Below are 24484 nucleotides of genomic sequence, written 5' to 3' on the forward strand. Positions count from 1 at the left end.
GCATATGCTCTATCGTTCATAACCAGATAAATGGCTGGAGATTATGGCCTGTTCATTTGGTTTTCACACATTGTTGGCAATGTTACTGCTGTGCATAGTGAAGAATTTCTTTAATGCAGTATTCAGTAACTTGGTTGGTCTTGGGTCTGGCATCTGTTTTGAAAAAACACCCAGTAGCTCTGCTGCAGAACTAATGGCCCAGTCTGACAAGGTGATACACACTTCCTGTGAGGTGTTAAGCACCAGCAAACTGCAGTGAAATCAGCAGGGTCCCACCCTGCAAAGTGTTGAATGCTGCTCAACTCCTATTAAAGGCAGTGAGAGTTGAGGGTGCTCAGTACCCTGTAGGATCTCAAAGAAGGTTGTTACTGTACATGGAGGAACAGTTTTCAAATTGTAATCAGCTGAGATCTGGCTCGTCACATGGTGGAGCCCTGCTTGTAGTGACTAGACCAGATCATGCAACCTTTGCTCTTTCAAGTCCTATTGACTTCAAGGAGCAGGGCCAGCTCCAGGCACCAGCCGAGCTTGTGCTTGGGGCGGCAGATTCTAAGGGGTGGCATTCCGCCCAATCTTAGGGCGGCACAGCTGCCTTTTTTTTGTTGTTGTTTTGCCTCCAGGTCCGGCTGCCCTGTGCCCTGGGGTTTTGGTTCTTTTTTGCTTTGCCTCCGGGTCCAGCCGCCCTGCACCCTGGGGTTTTTTGTTTTCGTTTTTGTTTTTGCTTTGCCTCTGGGTCCGGCCGCCCTGTGCCCTGTTTTTTGTTTTTTTGTTTTTTGGGGTGTTTTTTTGCTTGGTGGAACAAAAAAGTCAGAGCCGGCCCTGTCAAGGAGATTAATCATGTGAGTAGGGGTTGCTGGACTGATCCCATTGCTTGGCTTGATGGATCAAACGCTTCTTTCCAAAAGCCATTTCTTATTGGTTCTGGTGTGTTTGTCCCAGGCTGATTCCGATCGGTAGCATATGCTGATCAGTAGCGCAGGTTGGAAATAGTTTCCTTGGCACAGATCCCCAAAGGGATTTTGGTGCCTAACTCCCATGGATTTCAATGGGAGTTAGGTGCCTAAGTCTCTTTGAAGATCCAGGCCTCTGTGTTCAAAGGTAGGAAAGAATGTTCAGTGCAGGTAAAGAACATCACAGGTTATGGGAGTGACACTTCATTTCCTGGCTTTGATGATGACAGTTGTTTCACAAGGGCTGTTTCCTGTGAAAAGTTAGCAGCGGCTGCAAAAGGAGGAAGATAAAGATGAAAATAGGTATTGTAGCCCCAGTGCTTGACACTGGCTGAAAAGTGGTTGATGCAGCTTGGGTGGGGGCGCAAAGGTGGGATTTACCTTTGTACTCCCCTGCACCTACAGTTGGTCTGTGCTAGGCTAGTCCCTGGGCATAAATTGCTGCTCTAATTTGTACCAGCTACAAGAGCCACAAGTGGCCATAATGGCAGCCTGAGATTGTTGAGGTGCGTGGAAGACCTACGCCAGGCCTACACTAGCAAGGCACTCCTAGCATGGACCCAGCTTGTATCAGCAAAACTGCACTTTTGCCAGTATAGCTGTGGGCTTCTGCGGCCCCAACTATGTTGATTAGGGATCACACCACCTCACACCTCTGTCTGGCATAGCTTTGCTGATAGACATTTCTACTGTAAACCTGGCCTTACTCTCTCCTCCTCTCGTCTGCTTTAAGGAGGTGGCGTACAAGGCCCAAAGGCCTAATCTACACTCAAATTTTAATAGCATAGCTAGATCAGTGAGCGGTGTGATTTTTTTTTTAAACTGGAATAGCTCTACCAGTTAAAGTCCCAGTCTAGATGCAATTAATCTGCTTATAGTGGTGTAGAAAAATACAGCAGTTCCTTGCACCAGCATAAATAATACTGGCATAAGCAATTTACAGACAAAACTGCATCCAAACCAGAAGGTTCGCCCATATATAAACAAAGCCTACATTGGTTCTAGGTCACCCAAGGATCCTCCTATACTAGCTAGTAGGAATAGCTGGACCCCTCCCTCCCTTTTCAGGAAGGCTGAAGGCTATTGGAATTTAGAGATGCAGAAATCACTAGAAACATTATACCGTTGTATTAGCAGGAGAACCTCATTTATCTGAACCTCTCTTATGCAAAAACACTCACTATAGGAAGCTGGATTGTTGTCTCCTGGCATGCCTGAATAAATATCAGGGCTTCTGATTTATTTAGATGGAGTTATATAGAATTACTGTCCCAATGCCATAACCAGATCTGCATGGGTGGACTTTGGGACACTGAAAGGGACTGATTGCAGAGATTTGACTGCAGGATCAGGGACCAAATCAATAAGCAAGAAAGCTAACTCCTTCCTAATTGAAAGAAGAAAACTCCACACAAAAAGGAACTTGCCTGTGTCTGCAGGGCATATAGTTATTTAGTTTGCTTGGTCAAATTCATTATGACTAGTTTGCTTTTCCGTGTTAAGGTTAAATGAACCTCCAAGTTGAAATCCTATATCAGGGGGTAGGGGTAGGGGTCTTTACTTGTTTTTTACTTATTTTTACTTATTTTTAACATCACCTTAGGTTTAGTCAAACTGAATTCAAAGAGTCAAATTTACTTTTCACTACTTAAGTTTTTTTTTTTAATATATATGTTTTATCTTGGACAATGAAAATCAGTTATGTCAGTTTCTTCCATTTATAATCAATTTCAGTTAATCCAATATACACACTAGAAGAGAGAATTTGTTTTAAAACAGCTGTTCCTTTGGAATTTTTTTCTATTAATGGTAACATTTCTACTATTTTAGGTTTTGCCAGCTTTGAGAAGGGTCCATTTTAAAATAGATTGGGATGTTTAATGGAATTGCTTTAGTGAAAATATTGTTATTCTTTAATACTATACACACAAATGCAGAATTCTTGATTAAGATTGTTTGTAAACAATGATACATTAAAGCAGCATAACATTGCCTTTGCTGCAGCATATGCTTACAAGGAAAATTAAATAGCTTAATTTTTCAGGCAGTAGCATATTTTCCTTTTTAGTCACATTATGCTCTTTAATATGTTCAAACAGAAGTAGCAGTAAACTTACTAGGCAAAATAAAAGCATAACAGATTGATTTGTTCATAAACTGTAGAGACACGAGGCAGGTGAGATAATATCTACTCCTGAGGGAATTCTGCACCAAAAAAAAAAAATTCTGCACACAATATTTTAAAATTTTGCATATTTTATTTGTCAATATTTTATTTGATCAACCTGCAGGCCCTCTCCTCCCCCAGACATGGACTTGCTGGTGAGGCTGCACCGGACCCTGACACAGCATAATGGCCAGGCCTTGTCTGAATGGCAAGATATGCTGGAAAGCCTAGGGGGACCCTCTGTGGTTCCATGGGGAGTGCAGGGTGATGGTCTGATTGCAGGGGTGATGGTCTGAATGCAGGGGGGAAGGGCTCAGTGGGGGATCTGGATGCAGAGTGTGTGGCTTCGTGGGGAGTCTGGGTATAGGGGGGTCTGGATGTATGGGAGTTGGGCAGATGGGGGAGCAGCTCCCCATACATTGACCCCTCCCCCCGCAGCTGGGGAGTGATGCAGCCAGGGGACGTTTCTTGGGGTGGGTCTGACCTGGCCCTGGTCACTCCTTGCTGGGGAGCTCCTTGCCAGTGCTGCTGGAGAAGAGCACATGACCTCTCTTATGGCTTCCCTTTGCTTCCCTGTCAGAAGTCGTTTTTCTGCCAGGAAGCAAAATAATCTGCGGGGGACATGAATTCTGTGCACATGAAGCGATGCAGAATTCCCCCAGGAGTGAATATCTGTTATATACTGAACCAATAAAAGATATTACCTCATCTTGCTAATATCCTGCAACCAACATGGCTATAACACTGCAAACATAAATTATAGAGACAACTATGAAGAGTACGAATATCTGACCAGATCCACAACCCTAGTTCATGTCTGGTTTTATCAAGTTCAGGAGTTCTCAAACGTGCTCAGTCAGGACTGCATTGTAATAAATTGTCTCATGGACACTTCATCTCCCCTCCCCTTCAGAATCACATACATTCCTGTGCTGACTACAGCAATTACTTAAGTGAAAAAGCAATATTCTTCTTCTTCTCATGAATTTCTTTGACAAAGTTGGACAGCTGGCTGCCAGCCTGATGCCAACCCCCCTCCTTTTTCAACCGGTGTTGGTACTAGCCATGATGAAGTTGTGTGTGTGTAGGGGGGGAGTAATACCATTATGAATGTATTTGAGCTTGAATTTTCAAAGGCGAGGCAGGGAGTCAGGTACCCAATTCTCACTGGCACCTGGCTTCTTGGTGATCTCCAGCACAAATGTACTTTAGCTGTCCCTACAGAAGAAGCAACGTCAGCTTTCCATAGAATGCAGCTTGGGAACCATTGATCTTCCTGGTCTGTCTTAATAAATAATACAGTGTGGATGACTGGTAAACTGTTCATGTAGCCGCTTTACTATCATATTATTGACCGGAAATGACCTTACTGCCAACTTCAAAGTAGCCATCTACAGTATTTATAGAAGTGCCAGTCACTGTTGTATCTAGGCACTTATTAATAACAATACTTCTCTTGTGCTTTACATCTGGTGAGCTGAAAGTACCCAGTAGCTATTAGTGAATTAAAGCCACACCATCAGAAAAAGTACCTACTATTGTTACAAGAAGCCTCAAGGTAACTAGAACAGAAAGAGATTAGAGACAGAATTATTTCACACATCCTCGCCTCCATAGTTTATATATTCTTGCATTTGACACACTTGATATATAGTCAGTATTACTATCTTGTTGAGGGTCAGTTGCACTTTCTGTAAGCGAGGAGGCCAGTCCTCACTTACAGACAGCCTCCCAACCTGAAGCAAATACTCACCAGCAACTACACACCACACAACAAAAAGACTAACCCAGGAACCACTCTCTGCAACAACCGCACTGCCATTTCTGTCCACATATCTATCCAAGGGACACCATCATAGGACCCAACCACATCAGTCACACCATCAGGGGCTCATTCACCTACACATCTACCAATGTGAAATATGCCATCATGTGCCAGCAATGCCCCTCTGCCACGTACATTGGCCAAACCGGACAGTCTCTACACAAAAGAATAAATGGACACAAATCAGACATTAAGAATTGTAACATTAAAAAACCAGCAGGATTCATAGATTCATAGACTCTAGGACTGGAAGAGACCTCAAGAGGTCATCGAGTCCAGTCCCCTGCCCTCATGGCAGGACCAAATACTGTCTAGACCATCCCTGATAGACATTTATCTAACCTACTCTTAAATATCTCCAGAGATGGAGATTCCACAACCTCCCTAGGCAATTTATTCCAGTGTTTAACTACCCTGACAGTTAGGAACTTTTTCCTAATGTCCAACCTAAATCTCCCTTGCTGCAGTTTAAGCCCATTGCTTCTTGTTCTATCATTAGAGGCTAAGGTGAACAAGTTTTCTCCCTCCTCCTGATGACACCCATTTAGATACCTGAAAAGTGCAATCATGTCCCCTCTCAAGCTTCTCTTTGCCAAACTAAATAAACCCAATTCTTTCAGCCTTCCTTCATAGGTCATGTTCTCAAGACCTTTAATCATTCTTGTTGCTCTTCCCTGGACCCTCTCCAATTTCTCCACATCTTTCTTGAAATGCGGTGCCCAGAACTGGACACAATACTCCAGCTGAGGCCTAACCAGCACAGAGTAGAGCGGAAGAATGACTTCTCGTGTCTTGTTTACAACACACCTGTTAATGCATCCCAGAATCATGTTTGCTTTTTTTGCAACAGTATTACACTGTTGACTCATATTTAGCTTGTAGTCCACTATGGCCCCTAGATCTCTTTCTGCCATACTCCTTCCTAGACAGTTTCTTCCGATTCTGTATGTGTGAAACTGATTGTTCCTTCCTAAGTGGAGCACTTTGCATTTGTCTTTATTGAACATCATCCGGTTTACCTCAGACCATTTCTCCAATTGGTCCAGATCATTTTGAATTTTGACTCTGTCCTCCAAAGCAGTTGCAATCCCTCCTAGTTTGGTATCGTCTGCAAACTTAATAAGCATACTTTCTATACCAACATCTAAGTCGTTGATGAAGATATTGAACAGAGCCGGTCCCAAAACAGACCCCTGCGGAACCCCACTTGTTATACCTTTCCAGCAGGATTGGGAGCCATTAATAACTACTCTCTGAGTATGGTTATCAAGCCAGTTATGCACCCACCTTATTGTAGCCCCATCTAAATTGTATTTGCCTAGTTTATCGATAAGGATATCATGCGAGACCGTATCAAATGCCTTACTAAAGTCTAGGTATATCACATCTACCGCTTCTCCCTTATCCACAAGACTCGTCATCCTATCAAAGATAGGGAGCACTTCAATCTCCCTGGATGCACAATAACAGACTTAAAAGTGGCAATTCTTCAACAAAAACTTTTCAAAAACAGACTCCAAAGAGAAACTGCAGAACTGGAATTAATTTGCAAAGTGGACATCATCGAATTAGGCCTGAATAATGACTGGGAATGGCTGGGTCACTACAAAAAGTAATTTTTCCCCTGCTGATACCCTCTGCTGATACCTTCTTGTCAACTGTTTGAAATGGGCTACCTTGATTGCATTGGCCTCCTTAGCACTACAGAAGTAATTTTCCCTCCCTTGGTATTCACCCCCTCTTGTCAATTGTTGAGAATAGGCCACACTCACCTTAATTTTGGCTCCTTAGCACTGACTCCCCCCACTTGGTAAGACAACTCCCATCTTTTCATGTGCTATAATATATATTCTGCTTACTGTATTTTTCACTCCATGCATCTGATGAAGGGGGTTTTAGCCCATGAAAGCTTATGCCCAAATAAATGTGTTAGTCTCTAAGGTGCCTTGAGGACTTTTCATTGTTTTTGCTGATACAGAGTAACATGGCTACCACTCTGAAATGGGAAGGTAGAACTTTTTAAAATTGGAAAAGAAACTTTCCCTTTATCTGTGGCTTTTGGGGCTGAAGAGACAGGGTTGCAGGAATGCTGTGTAAAGTTTGAACCAGATATGAAAATTATCAGATCATATCTAAAATTACTTTTAACAACCTAAAGGTATAAGTAGATCAAAATGTTTAGCTAGATGCGATCAGGTTTATTTCTGTTTATTTTTTAAAGGCTTGTGGATCTCTTCTGTGCTAACCCCAGATGCTTTTGTTTGCTTGTAACCTTTAAGCTAAACCCCCAAGAAAGCTATTTTGGGTGCTTGATTTTTGGAATTGCTCTTTTAAAATCTAGCAAAAGCCTAAATCCCAGGTATATTTTCTGTTTGTTCTTAATAACATTTTCCTTTCTTAAGAACAGGGTTGGATTTTTCGTGTCCTAAAAGGTTTGTGAATGCTGTTTGATTAGCTGGTAGCCACAGCTAATTTCCTTTGTTTTTTTCCCTCAGCTCTTCCCTGGAGGGGTGTGAAAGGGTTTGAGGGCAACCTACAAGGAGGAATTCTCCCGTGCTCCTTCCTGGGTTCAAAGGTTTTTTTTTGCATTGGGGTGGTAGCAGCATTTACCAAACCAAGGTCAGAGAGAAGCTGCAACCTTTGGAGTGTAATACAAGCCTGGAGGAGCAAGTATTAATTTTTAAAATCCTTACAGGCCCCCACTTCCTGCATTTGGAGTAACAGAGTGGGGATTCAGCCTTGACGAGGGAAATGTAGATGGGGGATGTAGAGGCCTGGGGAGGTGTGGAGGAGGGAAGTAGAGGCTGGGGGTGAGGGATTTGGAAGGGGGAAGTAGGGCCTGTGGTCCAGCAGGGGGGAAGCCTTGTGGGGGGAGTAAGGGGCAGTGGTGCAGCATGGGAGGCTCCGGGACCCATCTAGAGTGACCAGACAGCAAGTGTGAAAAATCAGGACAGGGGGTGGGGGGTAACAGGAGCCAACATAAGAAAAAGACCCAAAAACCAGGACTGTCCCTATAAAACTGGGACATCTGGTCACCCTAGACCGGACCAGGGAGGCACTGGCGAGAAGGACGCGCCCCTGGCCCAGGACGGAGGGGGAGTAGGGCAGAGCAGGGGGCCTGTGCCCCAGCAGGGGGATGGGAGAGACATGGGCAGGGTGGTGGGGATGAGTAGGGGCGGGGTTACTGCAGGGGAGGCGTGTCGGCCAAACGCGCTGGGCACCTCCCCTTTAAGGGCTGGGTGGTGACGTCACCGCCGCTCGCTGCGGGCAGGCAGTTGCTGCCGGAGCCTGGGTGCCAGGCGGCTGCAGCGGAGCCTCCTTCTCCGAGCGCCTCGCGCCCCGCCCGGGGCTGTCGGGCTCCCGCCCCGCCCGGCCGCCATGCCGTCGGACCGGCCCTTCAAGCAGCGGCGGAGCTTCGGTGAGTCCGGCCGGGCGGGGCTGCGCACCCGGGTAGGGCCCGAGCCCCAGGGCGGGCACCGCCGCCCCCCGGGCTGAGCCGCAGCCGGAGCAGGGGGCTGAGGAGGGGACACGGCCCAGCTCGCCCGGGGGGTGACCCGCGCCAGGGCCGCTGGAACAGCTGGGGGGGGGCTGAGAGCCACTGGGCCCCCTGTATAGGCTGGGAACAGCTTCAGCCCCCCCGCCCCTGCTAGTCTGGCCTGGGGCGAGATTCCTGCCCCCCCGGGCGGGACCCAGAGCAGGGGCGCAGGAACCAGCCCGCCGGACTCCCCGGGGTGGGTCTCCCTGTGCGCGGGGATGGAGGCGAGCCCCAGCTGATGTGCATGGGGTAGAATCGCTCTGCGGTGCTGCCACTTCGAAACTGTGCAGAGCTGGGTCTCCATGGGCAGCCAGTCACCTGTCCTAAGGGACCGCTCTGTTGTCCCCCAGCATCGCAGGCAGCTCTGCTCCACCTTTATTGTTAATAGGAGGCCACCTCGGATAAGCAGCCATTTATTTATATTTTCATGTTGGCTGGTTCCTCCTGTGGCGGCTTAAGATGGGTTTTATTGTGTGTATCCTTTAAGAGCGCTGTGCAGGTGACCGCCAATGCGTGCAGGGGTTCAGCTCTTGGGGTGCTAGTGGCTTGGCTGCGGCAGGGCTGTAGCAAGGTGTGCCTCTTGGCTTTGTTTTTCAAATTGAAGTTCCGTTGTGCAGAGGAGGGGATAAGAGGGAAGGAAGGAAGCCAGAGGTAATTAGCAGCTGCAGCCGTGCCCTAGTGGTGATGTAATCCCTGCAACAACCAAAAAAAATTGTTGATTTGCTCAAGTCACTGCAATGGTGGGGCATAGAGTGCAGGCTCCTAGCGCCAAGCTCATGGAACAAGGAACCTAGAAGGAGCCAATATGTAATGGGTGGCCTCCAGAACATCTTTTCAGGGGAGAGAGTAATGATGCTGTAAGCATTTGCTTTTCCTTCAGTGATAATCTTCCTGTGCCTGTGGGATCAGGGAGAGAAAACATGGTCCCCATTACAGTTTGTCATTATTTAAAGACTCGATGCTTTCCTTGATGTGCACTTATAAATCTGTATGCAGTGTAGTAAATAATGGGGTTTTTAAACCATAGCTATTCCAGTTGTTGCACCTTTTCAGAGCTCTCAAAAATACCCACAAATCTGCAGCAGTCACTCTTGATGGATAATACTGTTCCCACGTCCTTAATACAGCACACGAGTATTGTTACATGTGCAATAACTTGTTTTTTTTTTTCCTCTGCCACCTCCATTCAGAAAGAGGTTTTGTTAAGCAAAGATGACAAGACACCAGCCCGTCTGTTTATGATGTCTTCCGAAAGCTTCCTTTCTAATCCCAGAAGGCAATGAGTTCAGATCTAAGACAAGCTTTCCAAATCATGGAGTCTGTCCTATTCAAAGAGGAAGGGGATTGCTGCCCTGCGGTCTGTTGTTTCACTGATATGGTTGGCGAAATGTGTGAGAAGCAGTAATACATTCTTATGTTCCCTTTTGCGCCATGCAATAAGTGTAGGAAACAATCTGTGATTTAAATGAGCATGCTGTAAATGTATTGACAGTAATGGAAGGCATGCTTGGTTTTACATTTGAGTTTAATTTAACTTCATGTAACTTAGTTTCGTACCGTTAGAAATAAGTGATAGTCCTGATCTTTTATTTCCATTCTTTTGAGGGAAATACTGATAAGTCGGGCTTACATTTCATCCTGTTTTCTCTACTAGGGGATAATGAAGTGGCTGATGTCAGATCAGTAAATTTTCTTTTACCTTAAATGTTCTGCTTCAAGGAGGAGAGAGTTAATAATTGCTGTATGTAGAGTTTTTTATAAACCTCCAGTATGACCTTGTATTTCCAAATCTGAGGGATAAATGGAACCCAGGAATTTTGTTGATGAGCACTTTAAAATGCAAGTAATAAATACAATGAGAGTATATGAAATGCAGGCTATGATGAATGTACCAGGCCCCAACCAGCATAGTAAGGCTTGAGAACACTCCGGCCTCAAACTTTAGTTTCAAGATGGGCCTGAGTTGTAATTTTCAGCTCCAGCTCTTTACTTACTGCTCATGGGAGTTGTTCTGGCTTGGGTCCCATCACCAATATATAAACAAGCCTTGGAGGACCAGACTTACAAAAATGTTGTGCAGAAATGCGTTTTGACACAATTATGACAGTTGTGTGCAGAACAGGTATCTGCAAAAACAAATGACAGCGGTGTGGTTGCAGTTACATGCACCTGCCTTTATGTGTGAATATGGTGGGGGTGATTATATGTGCACATTTATCTCACCCACATTCTTGTATACATTTTTTAAATGTGTGCCACTCTAAATATCAGTTCCAAAAGCGTAAAAGTGGTTCTCCCTTTATGCAGTATCTACATATATATTTTATTTTAACTTAGTTCTTTGTATTTGTCCTTTTGAAAAACCTTACTGTGCAAGTCCCAAATTGGGGACTAGGGCGTGGTTTACCATGAGCAAAAGAGTCGTGTCTTGAAGAAGTGTCCTAGTGGATAAGGCACCAGATTGTAACTTGAGACTTGTTTTCTGTATTCAGCTGTACCACCAACTTCTTGTGTGACATTTTCTTTGGTGCCTCAGTTTCCCAGTTGGCAAAATAGGACTAATGCTGCTTACTCCTCTTTATAAGGTGTGTTGAAATTTATCAGCCACTTTTCATCAATACATTTAGCCTTTATTACCGGGGTGCCTTTTCCAACCTTTCAACCCTAGTGAGATGAACAAAGCCTTCCCCTTCCTTTTAAAGTACTGTTCTTCCTGAAAATATTTTCGAAGTTTAGAATATATATTGCTCAAACCATACAGCTGTTTTTTGTAACAATGCACAGAAAGCGCTATGATGATGTAGATATTTAATAAGAAGAAAATTAAAATATAGCACTAGGTAGACTGAAGGAAGGCTGGATCAGTGCAGAAAGCAAGAGAACAATAAAACTACTATAAACATGTAATCTTTGGCCGGAATGTTATTTATAGGGATCAGTGGAAACTGATGAAATGATCTGAAATTTCTTTTTCTTAAGCCTTTTTCCATAGGCAGTAATTTGTCATGCGGCAGGTTCACGGAAGTTTCCCATGCCGGAATGCAATATCGACTGTTTGTTTTTATATTTTTATTATGATAATAGAGGCCTCCGTCAGGAATCTTGTGCAAGGCACTGCACAGGCATGCATGAGGAGACAGCCCCTACCTCATAGTTTACACAATAAATTCTTTCCTCCTTCCCACTCAAACTGCTGATGTGACTCTCAAATCACCAGGTTCTTGGGAACTATAATTTTTTTAAAAATAGCTTATCACAAAAGCCTGTGTTCTTGGACACATGCCTGCTCTTTGTATAAAGCAGCTAATCAAAGGTGACTCTAAACAAACAAGAATAGCATGCATGGTGTGTGCTTGGTTGGGCTGTTGGTGTGTGTTATACTCTTTCTTTAATTGCATATCAAAAGCTGATAAAGTCCTTCAGAAAAACATGTTTCTTTTAGCAAATGCCTGCTTGTAATGTGTTGGGGGCAGCTGCGTATGCTTCAGAAACCATGGATAGGCCTGCTAACTATAGTTTGCTCAGCCTTTATTAAGGCCCCCCCAAAAGGCTCTTTGTGTTTGAAAGAAAACAGGATTAAAATAGCCTAAGAGTGGTAGGGGTGGGGTAGGGAGGTTGAATCAGGCAGCTGCAAGTGCTGCTTGTTTCTGTGTACTTTCCATTTGCCCTTTTGCTCCCTCAGCTGACTGGCTGGCTGAGCACCTTGGGGGAGGAGGATTGGGTAGCCCACGCATCTGCATTGGTTCAGGGCTGGAAGTGTCTGTTGGAGAAAGTAAATACAGCATGTTTTCTTCTTGGAATCCTTGCACAACTGGAGCAGGAAGCGATTGTTTACAGTGCAGGGGGAGAGGATGCTATGGAAAACATTTCCACCCAAGCTATATTCCCAGCATGTGACTCTTCAGAGGACCCAAAGTTGCAGAAGTGTACCAGTCTCAAAAAATGAGGAGCACAGTTATAAAAATAGCTGATTACCCCCCCCCCAGCCACACACACACACACTCTCTCTCTCTCTCTCCTTCTAATCTAGTGCTTTGCATGTGATTTGCTTTTTGTGACATATCGCCCTTGCTTGTTGACATTGGTTGTATGATCCTGGATGTGATCTTGTGGAGTATTCCACCACCCCTTGGGTCATAAATGATGGGTATATTTTTCCCCTTTTTTAGTGTTCTTAAGACTAAGGTTTAATTTTTCCCTAGATTTCCTTTGTGTTCCTAACAGCATGCCAGACTGTTTTCAACTATAACCCTGGGAATGATTCTGCATTTTTGGACTGACGGGGAATCCTGAGTGATTGGACAGAGTTCCCAAAGCCATTTTGGGGTAACCCTGAGAGACTTTTGGAAATGAACAGACATTACATCTCTGCTAACAACTGGACTTACAAATGCTGACTCAGCTGTTATATACTTTACCTGCTTTAACCTCTCCTATTTTCTTTTTCTTATCTAATCTTTAGTTTAGTTTACTAGAGAAATTGGCTGTCAGCATTGTCTTTGGTATGTGATCTGGAGCATCCGTTGACCTGGGGTGAGTGACCGAACCCTTGGGGTTGGAAGGTGAGGTGATTTTTAGTTTTAGTAACCTTTTATAATGAAGTCCAGTTTGTCTGAATGGCAAGATACGCTTGAAAGCCTAGGGAGACCCTCTGTGGTTCCATGGTAAGGCTAATGTAGTAATCCAGGAGTGCATGCTTGCTACTAGTTTGGTAAAATCTAATTACAGAATATAACACCAGTTTGGGTGTGTCCTCTGTTTTTTGCCAGCCTGACCTGAGTCTGGCGCTCTCAGTTCTGAGCCACATAGCAGACAGCCTGACAGGTAATGGACTAACTTCTGTTGGTGAGAGAGACCAGCTTTCGAGTTTACACAGAACACTTATTCGGGTCTGGAAAATGTACTCAGAGTGTCACAGCTATATATAAGGTAGAACAGATTCTTTAGCATAAGTAGTTAAAACATAAAATGTGAAGTGGCCAGTTAATGCCTTTCTAGTCATAGCAGGAGTGGCAGTTCATGGTAGATCAGCTCTTTCCTTTAGACTTTTCTTTCCAGACAGCAAATTCTTTAAGACACTCAACTATCTTAATAAAATACATTTAGTATTTTCTTTGCTTTCTGCCATTCTGCCTCCCTCTTGAAAGCTTGAAAACATCATTTCTTCTTATTTAGTTCGTCTGTTTCCCTTTGGATGGCTGTGGCTTGAACAGAATGGCTCCCACTTACAAAAATGTTGAACTTGTCACTATATGTAGTCCTGGTCCTGTATGCCCATTCACTGACTCCAGCAGGGTGTCTGCACATACGGGACTTGCAGAGTGAGGCCCTGAGAATTGTTTGTTTTGCTGGTGAAAGGTATTGGCATCTGAAGGCCTCCAAGCCAAGGTACAGCATCAGTGCAAGCTTCTCCCATTCACGCTGGCAGGGCAGCCTCAATCCTGGTCTGGAGGGACCATCCTTTAATGACAAAATATTCAATCTCCTTAGCCCATTGACTCCTTGGTGCCTCTGCTGAAGCAGCCAGTGTGGTTACCATATATAGTTGAGGTGGACGTTTGGAAGAAGGACCTGAAACTAGTCCATCCTTTTTGGGTCAGGACAATTACAACACCGAAATTTCAGATTTAAATACCTGAAATAATGAAATTTGTGTGTTTTATTTTTTTTTTAAATCCTATGACCGTGAAATTGACCAAAATGGACTGTGAATTTGGTAGGGCCCTAGTCATAGGACAAAAAGGGAGTATTTGGGTTACAGATTGTTGTAATGGATTTATGGTTTATTACATTACATCCATTATTGCAACAGTCTGTTGGTCCAATAAAAGATATTACCTCATCCCCCTTGGTTCTCTCACATACATCCTGCAGGGGGCAACCAGAGCATGGTGATAGCCACATCAACAAATCACATCAGACTTCCTTAGCCACATTCTGTGCTGTGGGTCACATGTTCCCATCCCAGATCCATTTCTCTGGCTGATCATCAGCCTTGAGCATTGGGAATCCAAACCCTTCTTTTATTTTTGTTTAGTGAAAAGGCAGCTGTTGATACAGGAAGCACGTAGGGTCAAATTCTGCCCTGTGTGAAGTGGTAAGGATCCTGCTAACCAGGACAGGTTTTGCCATGGTGAGGTTCAAGGAGATGGCTTGGAGGAATGGTGACTACTAAATGTAGTTCTTCTGTCTTTGAATTAGCTTTCCCTTGCTTTATATATATTGCACATGCGCACACTGAAAACTGCTATAGAGAAATAGCTTGATTAGTTGGAGCAAGGCTCACTATTACTTTCAATTTGTGCTCAACTAAGGTCCTGCCCAGAGTTTTAAAGCCACACTTGTTTTATATAGATCTGTTCATAGCAGTGACGATGGAGGTTGTCTCTGCCATGGTTTAATGTTGTATGATGCAAGGTTGATTAATGAGGCTAGCAAAATACTGAGTACAACAAAAACTAAACAAATCTCTCTCATTCCAGTTAAATCAATATCCATGTTCCAGAAGACTGTCTGATAACAAGAGCACAGGCCACAAACTACAGATATAACTGCCAGGAAAAATAAGTCTTGCATGTCTGTCACTTCTTCTTGGGAGGCGTATGTTGCGGTCAAACAGATCTACTGCTCCAGTGACTCAGCAGCAGAGAAAGGGTGATCCAATGAATGGCTCCAGGCTAGGAGGCCGGAGACTTGGGAACTGTTTCTGCATCTGCTACTGGCTTAGTGTGTGCCATAGGAGAAGTGGCATCACTTACTGTCTATTTCTCCATGTTGGAGACAGATGTCACCTCTGTAGAGCATGGTCCATGGATGAAAAGTGCTGTATGAGTATATTGGTGATCATCAGTTGTACAGAAATTATTTGATGCCTTTTGTGCTCAGTAAGATGGCTTAGAGATGTGTTGCAAAGGCCAAAAGGGGTGGTGGTGGGGAGAGTAAACTTGAGACTTAAAGGCTGGATTTTTCAGTGGTTTCCCAAGAATAGGCCCTGCAAACGTGTACATGCAGTCTGGCATATTTGTGTGCAAAGCAAATAGTTCAGGTCCTTTCTAGCAATTACCAAATGTGAGTTTTTGCATATGTGGATTTTAGCTCGTGTGTGCTTACAATGTTGCCCTAGAAATGAAATGGTTTCTTTGTCCATTAGTTATAAGCTGTCCTAGGCACTGGGCCTCTGTGCTTCTGTTTGTTTTGCTCTTGATATTTGGTAAGTTTTTAAAGCTGTCTGTTTGGAAGTGGTTTTCTGCTTTGAAGAAATAACTTAATTTTATAAATATCTTGAAAATAAAGAGACTGAGGAGCAGGCCATCAAAAGCTACAGGGAGGCACTTGCAGATGACAACCTTTGTCTGTTTTTCAGGTAGGGAATTGGCTCTTCCCCTTTTCTTGAAATAGGAGCAATGACGACTAAGTGAAAGCCCAGCTAATCTGTACCTAGAGCACTTTTGTAAATTATCCAAACCCAATTCAAACACTGTGTGGAGACCATTAGCTCTTGTCATCCCTGCTTAGCAAGATGGGCTGGAGATGGTGTGTTCCAACTTTGGTTTTCCAAACATTTTGTCATCTTGTTCCACAGCCCATCCATGTCTTAAGCTTTCTTTGCTCCCCACTTTCCCATGGGAAGCAGAGCTGTTTGCCGCACAGATTAGTTCCATGCCATCTCTTGTGCTGAGGGGTGTGGGGATTTGGTGAGAGGAATGAATGTATATATTAGGAAAAATCTGTTTCTGGTTGAAAATCTAGTGTGTTTTTTTTACCTATCTGAGCATCACACACACATCCTTTTTCCTAGGATGAGCCTAGATGCTTCTAGCTCTTTGCTGGCTTGAAACTAAGCAAGGGGAAGGTTTATATTTTCAAATCTTGATCCATGTCCCTTTCAAGTCAATGGGAGACTATTTATTTAATTGCTGAGCATCAGGACTCGTGATGCTCCCGCTACCACCGCGTGCCCTCCTGTTGTTTTCTGCTCTTTTACTCTTTCTTCTCCCTTCTGCTTGCAGTCTAATCACTTTCCACTGAGAAAGGTAATAGCCACAACTGGATGATGGATTTAATTCCAGTCTGTATCTATTTCCCTTCATTCATCCCTCCTGATTTCAGGCAGCCTGACTCATGTGGCAGCATTTTGTAAATGGCTTTCTGCAAAGAGGCAGGTGAGTGTTTTCCTCTGGTCTCCAGTAACTTATCTAGCTTAAGCTTTTATGTGGTTGTGTGAGAAAAATGGAGCAGTAAAGCTTCAACTACGCTGAGCAGATGTCGCTTAGCCACAACTTAGTGCAGAACCCCCGAGGGATAGATTGACTCCTTTTCAAAGGTATATTAATAATAATGACTGCATGTTTCTGTAATTCCTCACATCTAAATGGATCCAGAAGTGCTTTTCAGAATGTGCTGTCTCTGTTCATGTTTTAAAATGCATACTGGAGCATACAATATTTATGTGGCTATAAATTAGTTATAGGGATTTTGTGTTGGTGTAAACACAAATATATGTGTAGTGCCTGTGTGTATTCTGTATATGCTGTTAGGGAGAATACGTGATGGAATGGGGTGGGACAATGGTTATAGTGACATGAGTTTGGGTTGCACGACTTGTTTGTGGCCTGGCTCATTATTTATGAGCAAAGCCACAAACGTAGGTTTGCCACCCCTAAACATTAAAAAATCACGTCTGGCCCCCAAAATAACAAGACTGGCTTAAAGTCCATGAGACTCTAAGAAAATAATAAATTGGAGGTTAATTATTTACATTCTGGTTTTTGAGCTCTTAGGGCGCATGCAAGTCATCTCACCCCCCCCTCCCCCGGCTTTTCTCCACAGCCTTGAGGGCTAGGAAGTTCCTTATGTGTCTAAAAATGAAATTGCATGAGAATCTGTTTGTTTGACTCCAGGAGCTGATTTGACCAGTCACGTGACCCCTGCTCCCCAAGTGCTTTTGCACTGATTGCAGGTCCCTGTGACCCTGGCAAGCCCAGAGACAGGGTCTGTGCATCCCATAGTAGCAATAGGTTTAAAATACTCAGTTTAAAAATAACTGACCTCCTCCCAGTGTTTCTGACAGCCGTCAGCAATTTAAAATGGAAAGAATTTAAACATCCAGACTTGATGCTCCCTATTTCTGGATGGGCTTTTGACTTTTTTTATTTTACACTTCAGTCAGTTTAGACAATGGGAGTACAAGTCACTTTAAATGTTTGTTTTAGAACCCATCTCCCTTCCCTTAGCACAACGCTGCTGCTTTAGGATTCTCTGCAGAGGGAGCAACCTACCCTTTTTTTTTCTTCTTCATTGAAATTCAATCATTCCTTGAAAACTAACACTTTTTTTGTATCACCCCTGCATTCCAGCCCTGCCCTGAGTTGGCATTGTCCTCTTGCATGTTCTCTGAATTACTTCATTTTATGCATTCTGCAAATGCTGCTGAAGCAGCAGTTGGAAGAGAAATAAACCATTTTCCTCGTTTATGTAATATTACAAGAATATTCCTGGCTTCCAGGGGGCTCTAGCAATACATTCTCACCTGGCAGAACCAATCAGAAGCTTGTGTGTTCATCTTGTTGCCATGTTGTACTCTTATGCCATGGAGCTATCCGAAGGTGTAGCCTCCTGATTATTAATATATGTGTGAGCGAGGAAACAGGCTGCTCTTTCACTCATAGCTCATGTGCTCAGGATCTTAATGTTTCGCTCAGGAGTCTCTGTGACATCTGAGTTTGGTGCTTCTCTTGTTGGTGCCAGGAGCATTGCAGTGGTGCTGGCATGTCCAGGACTAGCTCCAGGGTTTCTCACGCCCTAGGCGCACAGCCATTTTGCTGCCCCCCCCGCGGTGATCCCGCAGGTCTGGTGGACCTGCCGCAGGCATTCCTGCGGAGGGTCCATTGGTCCGTGGGTCCGGTGGAGCTGCCGCAGGCATGACTGCAGCAGCTCCACCAGAGCCGCGGACCAACGGACCCTCTGCAGGCATGCCTGCAGCAGGTCAACCGGAGCCACCTGCCGCCCCCCTGGCAAAATGCCGCCCCCTCAATAATCCTGGCACCCTAGGTGATTGCCTAGGCTGCCTAAATGGTAGCGCCAGCCCTAGGCAGTGAGAGACCCAGGGAAGAGGGTGTAGTTGCAGCTCTGATAATGTAAAGGTTTCCGGTTTGGTGACATGTAGGTCAAGGATAAATTGTCTGGGATCCTTGCATTACTTAACTGCAGTTAACAAACACTGCCACCTGTCTACAGAAGTCTGATGTCATTGCTGCTTTCACTCAGTGGCTGCTGTCCTTAGCTGACACATCTTTCCACTCTGCCATGTGAAAACTCATCCAAACGCCTGTTAAACAGGTGTGCTTTATACTGTACCCTGAAGCCTGGTGAATTGGCAGAGGAAAGGGTGCTGCACTAAACAGACCCTGAAGCGATCTGTTCCAGGAACTGACAGCAGTCGAGACATGATGGGATATAAAGATAGAGGTGACTTCTTAACTAATCTGCCACTAGAACCTTGCAGGCTCTGTAGATTGTGACCACCAGCTCTTGGAATTTCATCCCAAAGTGAAGGGACATCCAGCAAAGCCCAGCATGAGTGTGACGCAGAAGCCTGCCTGCTTACTTGGAATGGGCAGCAGCTCCCAGTGCTCGCTGAAGCCTCTCTGTGGTGCCCGCTGGGTAGCCCTTGGCATAACCTGTATTATCGAGTGACAAAGACAGGGCTGTGGCAGGATCTGGATCGGAGAGGAAAGGCTACAGCCTCTTAGCCAGCTCTGTAATGCAGGTACTTACGTGGCCCCTGTCACCACAGTATCTGAGCTTCTCACGGTCTTGGATGTTCTTATCCTCACAACACTCCTGTGAGGGAGGGCAGAGCTGTTGTTCCAGTTCTACAGATCGGAGACTTAAGGCAAAGAAAGACCAAGTGACTTGGCCAAGGTTCCATACACAGGCTGTTGCAGAGTGGAGAATTGAACTTGGGTCTCCAGTGGCCCAGGTTAGCACCCTAACCACTAGGCCATCCTTCTCTCTGGGCCACCTGCAGAGAGAGCACCACTGTGGCATGCTGTTGCTACCTGGTAACTCAGGAGCAGCAACTGAGATGCATCTTGGCAAAGGAAGGGCACTGCCCCCCGTCCCCGCTGCCAGGTAGAAGGGGCAGCCATAACTTCTGCTTGCTTCTTGGGATATGGTCCCCTGTCAATTAGCATTGCTTCAGGATTGAGTCGAAAGAGACTTTATCATCTTCAGCCGATAAAGAGGGGCCTGAAGTGCACACAAGACTTGTATGTGCTGAAGTTTCTGATTGACTTGGGGTGGGGGCACCTAAGTGCACTAGTCTGTCACTGTAATGAAATTATTTACATTGCTTGTCCTAAGGAATAATAAAATGCCGCTGTTCAGAATCTGCCGTAACAGAACATTTCTCCTTCTGACTCTGATAATCTCTTAGCAACCGATTTCAAAGGAGCACTTGAGTCTTGCTAAATCGGCGTATGCAGCTGTCTGGGGTTGTTTGTAGTTTTCTGAGTCTCACACTGAAATAATGTTGGTTGTGGCACAAATACACTTTGGACTTGATCCTGTATTTGCATGTGCGCAACGCCCATTGACTTCAGTAGGAGCTTTAGGTCTGCAGAGAATGAGAACCAGACCCTCTATGTATTTCACTGTGCAGAGCAGAATGTAAGCAGCAATACTGGATGTAGCTCTGTCCTTCGTCACTTGTGGTCTGCTTTCCAGAGGTGCTGAAGCCTGCTGGAATTGGAACACTGGTACTGTATGGCTCCTCCTAACATACTGTGTAACCTACTGCAGATCAAAGGGTTTCCTGGTGTGGCAGTAACTTGGGAAATGGAAATGTTATATTGCATGTTTTTGTTTTGTTTTGCAAAAAAGCAAACTCTGAAGAGTGCAAAACTGAAAGGAGAAACAGCCAGTCCATTTCTGGGTTCAGTAGTGTCTTTGTCCTGTAGAGTCTGTGGAATGAGTGTGTTGCTAGGGTTTTCTTAGTGTTTGGATAAACATGAATAAACCCAAACATCTTGGTATTTGCATTTAGTTTTTATGGATATAAAAGGGATATTTTTCCCCAAGGGGAGGCACTTTTGGAGTGAAATATCATGAAATCTGGTTGTCTTTTGTGATATTTTCACCATCCAGGAACTGAAATACCACCAGAAGATGACACCCTGCTTTATTTGGCCCCATAAATGGCTCTCAGAAGCATTAATAAAAGCTCCAAAAGATGAAAAATATTAGAAACATAACTGCTTCATCCTGTGCATTCCTGCTGATTGGTGTAGGATGGGCTGTTTAGTGTTTCCTAAGGATGGAGCTGGTGGTCACTCTATTCTCTAAACTGATCCAGAGTCTGTTCTCCATTGATTGCTCCCTCTATTACCCAGTCTCCCCAGCAGTGTTTGGTGGCTGTGTCTGGGGCATCTATTTTGGTAGTCCCATTGCTTCTAAAGGTACTGAAGTGAATGGGGAACGTCCTGAGCTAAAGGCAGCTCTGAAATTCTCAAATAAAAATGAAAAATCTGACTTTTTGCCTGTTGCGTTTACTGGAATAAGAGCCACGCCTTGTGGGAAATCAGATTTTTGAAGGGCACAGAACTGAAATGGAGAAGATGTTTGTGCAAAAATTTCCTGTCCTTTACCTCTTCCTCTCTGTTTTGTCCTGCTTCACTAGTGAGATTGGGAGTGAATTCTCTCATGGCCAACAGAAAGTGCTTGTAGCTATAAATCTGTGATGGTGACACAAGTGGTTCTTGCCAAGAAGCATCAGTTAGGATGCCAGATTGGGTGTAAGTAGGCTGTGACTAGGGTGACCAGACAGCAAATGTGAAGAATCGGGACAGGGGTAGAGGGTAATAGGAGCCTATATAAGAAAAAGATCCAAAAATCGGGACTGTCCCTATAAAATCGGGACATCTGGTCACCCTAGCTGTGACATCTAAAACCCTGCCAGCGGGTATCAAAATTGAGGCCAGTTCTTCCTTTGGAGAAGCAACATGGGTGTGTAGATGGAATGTGGGCCTGCGAGGCAGGAAGTTGAGGGTCGAAACCTTTATAAATTAGGACTCAAAATTTGTGCTGCTGCCTAACTCGGAAAAGCGCTGAGCTCTGTTGAGATCAAGGGGGAGGTGTTGGGTGCTCAGTACTCGTGGAAATCAGGCCAGTGGCTAGGTGTGGATTTAGGAGCCTGAGTTATACTCCTCCTGAAAATCCGAGTGCCCTGTGGTGTGTCTTAAATCACTTCACCTAGAGGTGTGTCCTCATTTTATACAGTGGGATAATGGATCCTCACCTCTCAGCGGTGGTCAGTGTTGTAGAAAGTTTTGGAGCTATAAAGGGCTGTGAAAGTGCTAAGAGGTCTTCTGTACATTTAGAGCGTGTCTGCCTGTCTTATGGTTCTGCGTGTTTGACCCCTGTATTGATAAATATTGCTTCCATTTCTGCTTCTGTCTGCGACACGTCCCTCTCTTTTGAGTTCAGCTCTTATGGATATTGCTTTGTTTTGGTCTGAAACGCCCAACTGCGCTGGTTCAGACCCCTTCTCAAAGCTTTGTTCTCTTTCCTTCCCAGTGGATCGTTCGAAAGAGGTGCAGCAGATCCGAGAGCAGCATCCAAGCAAAATCCCGGTAAGTGCCAGACCTCCCTCTTGTGTGTGTGCTGGTCAATTATTTTGACTGGATATCTGAGCAGAGCTGTCTCTTAGATAGTGCTGTATAGGGCAGAGCCCCTGTAGTCAGTAGCTAAGGTTATAATGCTACGGCCCCCAAAGCCAACGCTAAACTGTTTAAAAGACTTTTCTTCCCGGTCTCTCTTGTGTACGTGAGCTGCTCAGTGCTAGAGAATCTCATTGTGAACAGAACAAACCGATGGCCATTACTGTTTTCTACTTTCTGCACTAGCCTTACTAAGGGTCAAACTGCTGATCTGATCTACAAACTACCTAAGTGGCATCCCTGCCTGAGAACAAGACTTTAAAATGCCCTGCTGACCCTTTAACTTGTCCTGGGTAATTTGATGTCCTCTCTTTTCAGCCTGATCAGCTGAGGACAGGGGGAGGGAATCTTCTATTTAAATGAGTTTTGGTCTGGATGATTCTTTGCATCCTCTGCCCCCCATCAATTGCTTAATTGGACACAACATGGCCTAATAGAACATACAGATGACACCCAGGATTGAATGGTATCAAAGTGAAGTGCTGGCCAAAGGCCTTGCTATTGACACACCAGAAGGTGTTCAAGAGCCTCTGCTGCTTTTTGACTGTCTAGATTTGTCCCTGTTGGATTGTGTCCTGACTTCCCGCATGTTTCTTAGGATATTGTCAGCAATTGAAGGGTTTATGTGCGTTCTCACTCCCTAACTTCCTTTTCTCTCTGGCCTGTCTGAGCTTGTTCTAGCACCGCAGTGGACGTGTTCATCAGCAGGGAGGAATATTCTCTGCTCAGGAGCTACTTGCTTTTTGAACTCCTCTAAAACAAGCCCAGGACTGGCTTGAATTGGCATTCGTGGTGCTGGGGCATGTGCCACATGAAAGTACAGGATCTGCATCTTGTCTGGTTGGCACCTGTCTTTGGATGGCTTCAGGCTTGTGGTTCCGTCTCATCTGGGTTCAGTTCCCAGCTCAGACTCCCTGTGTGACCTTGGGCAAAGTCACTGAATCGCTGTCTCTGTTGGGGATGCTACTGCTTCCCTCCTCCCACACGTTGTCTGTCTTGTCTACTTGCATGGTAAGCCCTTTAAGGCAGGAGCTGCTTCTTGCTCTGTGTACACCATGCCTGCTGCCATGGGCAATTTCACTCCATTTTAATAAAGGGATCGTACTTAGCTCGTCTATGTGGCACGTTACGCTCAAGGATCTCCAAGTCAAAGCACTCCACAAATGCTAATTTTCCATCCTGCAAATAGGTAAATATCTGTTTTTAAGTGTAGTGAGGCCGGTGTGTAGAGAGGTTATGTGATTTGCCCAAGGCCACAAACTGGCAGTGGCAGAGCTAGGAATAGAGTCTGGGAAACTTTAATTGCCAATCTTGTGCTCTCGCATTGAGTGAAAAATCCATCTCTACAGTTAAACATAGTGTGCTTTGGGAGCTGAGCAAAGTCCTGTCTCCTGCCATGTTGTTGTAACTTACTGGTATTTACACTAGCACCTGGAGTCTTCAGCTGAAATGAAGGTTTCAGTTTCAAGTGGGCAGGAGTTGCTTCACACAGCAGGAAATCAAAGTATATTTGCCTCAGCAAAACTTTTTGATGATGGAAAGAGTTAACAACATGATCCTCTGGGAAGAGGAAAGTTAGATTTGTATTAGCATTGCTCCTGAGGGTCTAACCAAAACTAAAGCTAGGTAACACATGATGTCAGATGGTTCCGATTTACCCTATCTAATGAAGTGCTTGTAGGTTACTGTGTTGTGTTTAGCCCTTGTAGAAGAAACCTTGGGACAGTGAGTGAACAGGCACGGTGAATGGGTCCTCCCTCCCCTCCCCCTCCCATCCACATTCAGTCCAAGGTCTGGCTAGGACCCTTGTCACAAGTGGAGAGCACTATTTACCAAATGGTCTGCTTCCACAGAGAGGTATTTGAGATGAGCAAGGAGGATCAGATCCACTACCCTGGGAAATTCTCCTATGTTTTCTCATGACTGCTTTGAACCACGTCCCTCTTGCTTGAGTAGTTAAGCTGGTGTGATTTTTTTTTTTTTCCACTATCTGATGGTTGCTATCCTTCTCTAATTCCCACTCTCAGATCTCTCTGGTGAGGTCACCTCGGTATTTCCTCTTGCTTTTTAACGGCACTGGAAGGAGATGATTTGTGGTTATACTCCTGGGGGGATTCTGCACCAAAAAAATAAAAAATGCAAAATTTATTTGTCAACATAATTCAATATAATCACACCAGTTTCAATTGTTTTGGTAAGTTATTTAAAGTACAATACAGAGAAGTCACAATAACTATTCAACATTTCCTAAACGCATGAAAGTAAAGTTACAAATACTTAGTAACTAAT

General features: G+C 44.6%; 1 protein-coding gene across 2 annotated transcripts in view; it reads left to right on the forward strand.

Annotated features, from left to right (window-relative positions):
• The first annotated feature begins 8197 nt into the window (after positions 1-8197).
• The window catches only part of MAP1LC3A (microtubule associated protein 1 light chain 3 alpha), a 31075-nt gene continuing 14788 nt past the window's right edge, over positions 8198-24484 (forward strand). The window contains exons 1-2 of one of the 2 annotated variants that reach the window (XM_050917490.1): positions 8198-8360; positions 22053-22108. In XM_050917490.1, coding sequence (XP_050773447.1) covers positions 8321-8360; positions 22053-22108 — 96 coding nt within the window. In that variant the 5' untranslated portion in view covers positions 8198-8320. Of the gene's footprint in view, positions 8361-20300; positions 20413-22052; positions 22109-24484 lie in introns of those variants that run through there. The other variant, XM_050917489.1, reaches the window with a different exon arrangement.

The sequence above is a fragment of the Gopherus flavomarginatus genome, chromosome 11 (assembly GCF_025201925.1).
Source record: "Gopherus flavomarginatus isolate rGopFla2 chromosome 11, rGopFla2.mat.asm, whole genome shotgun sequence".
In the NCBI taxonomy this organism is placed as follows: domain Eukaryota; kingdom Metazoa; phylum Chordata; order Testudines; family Testudinidae; genus Gopherus; species Gopherus flavomarginatus.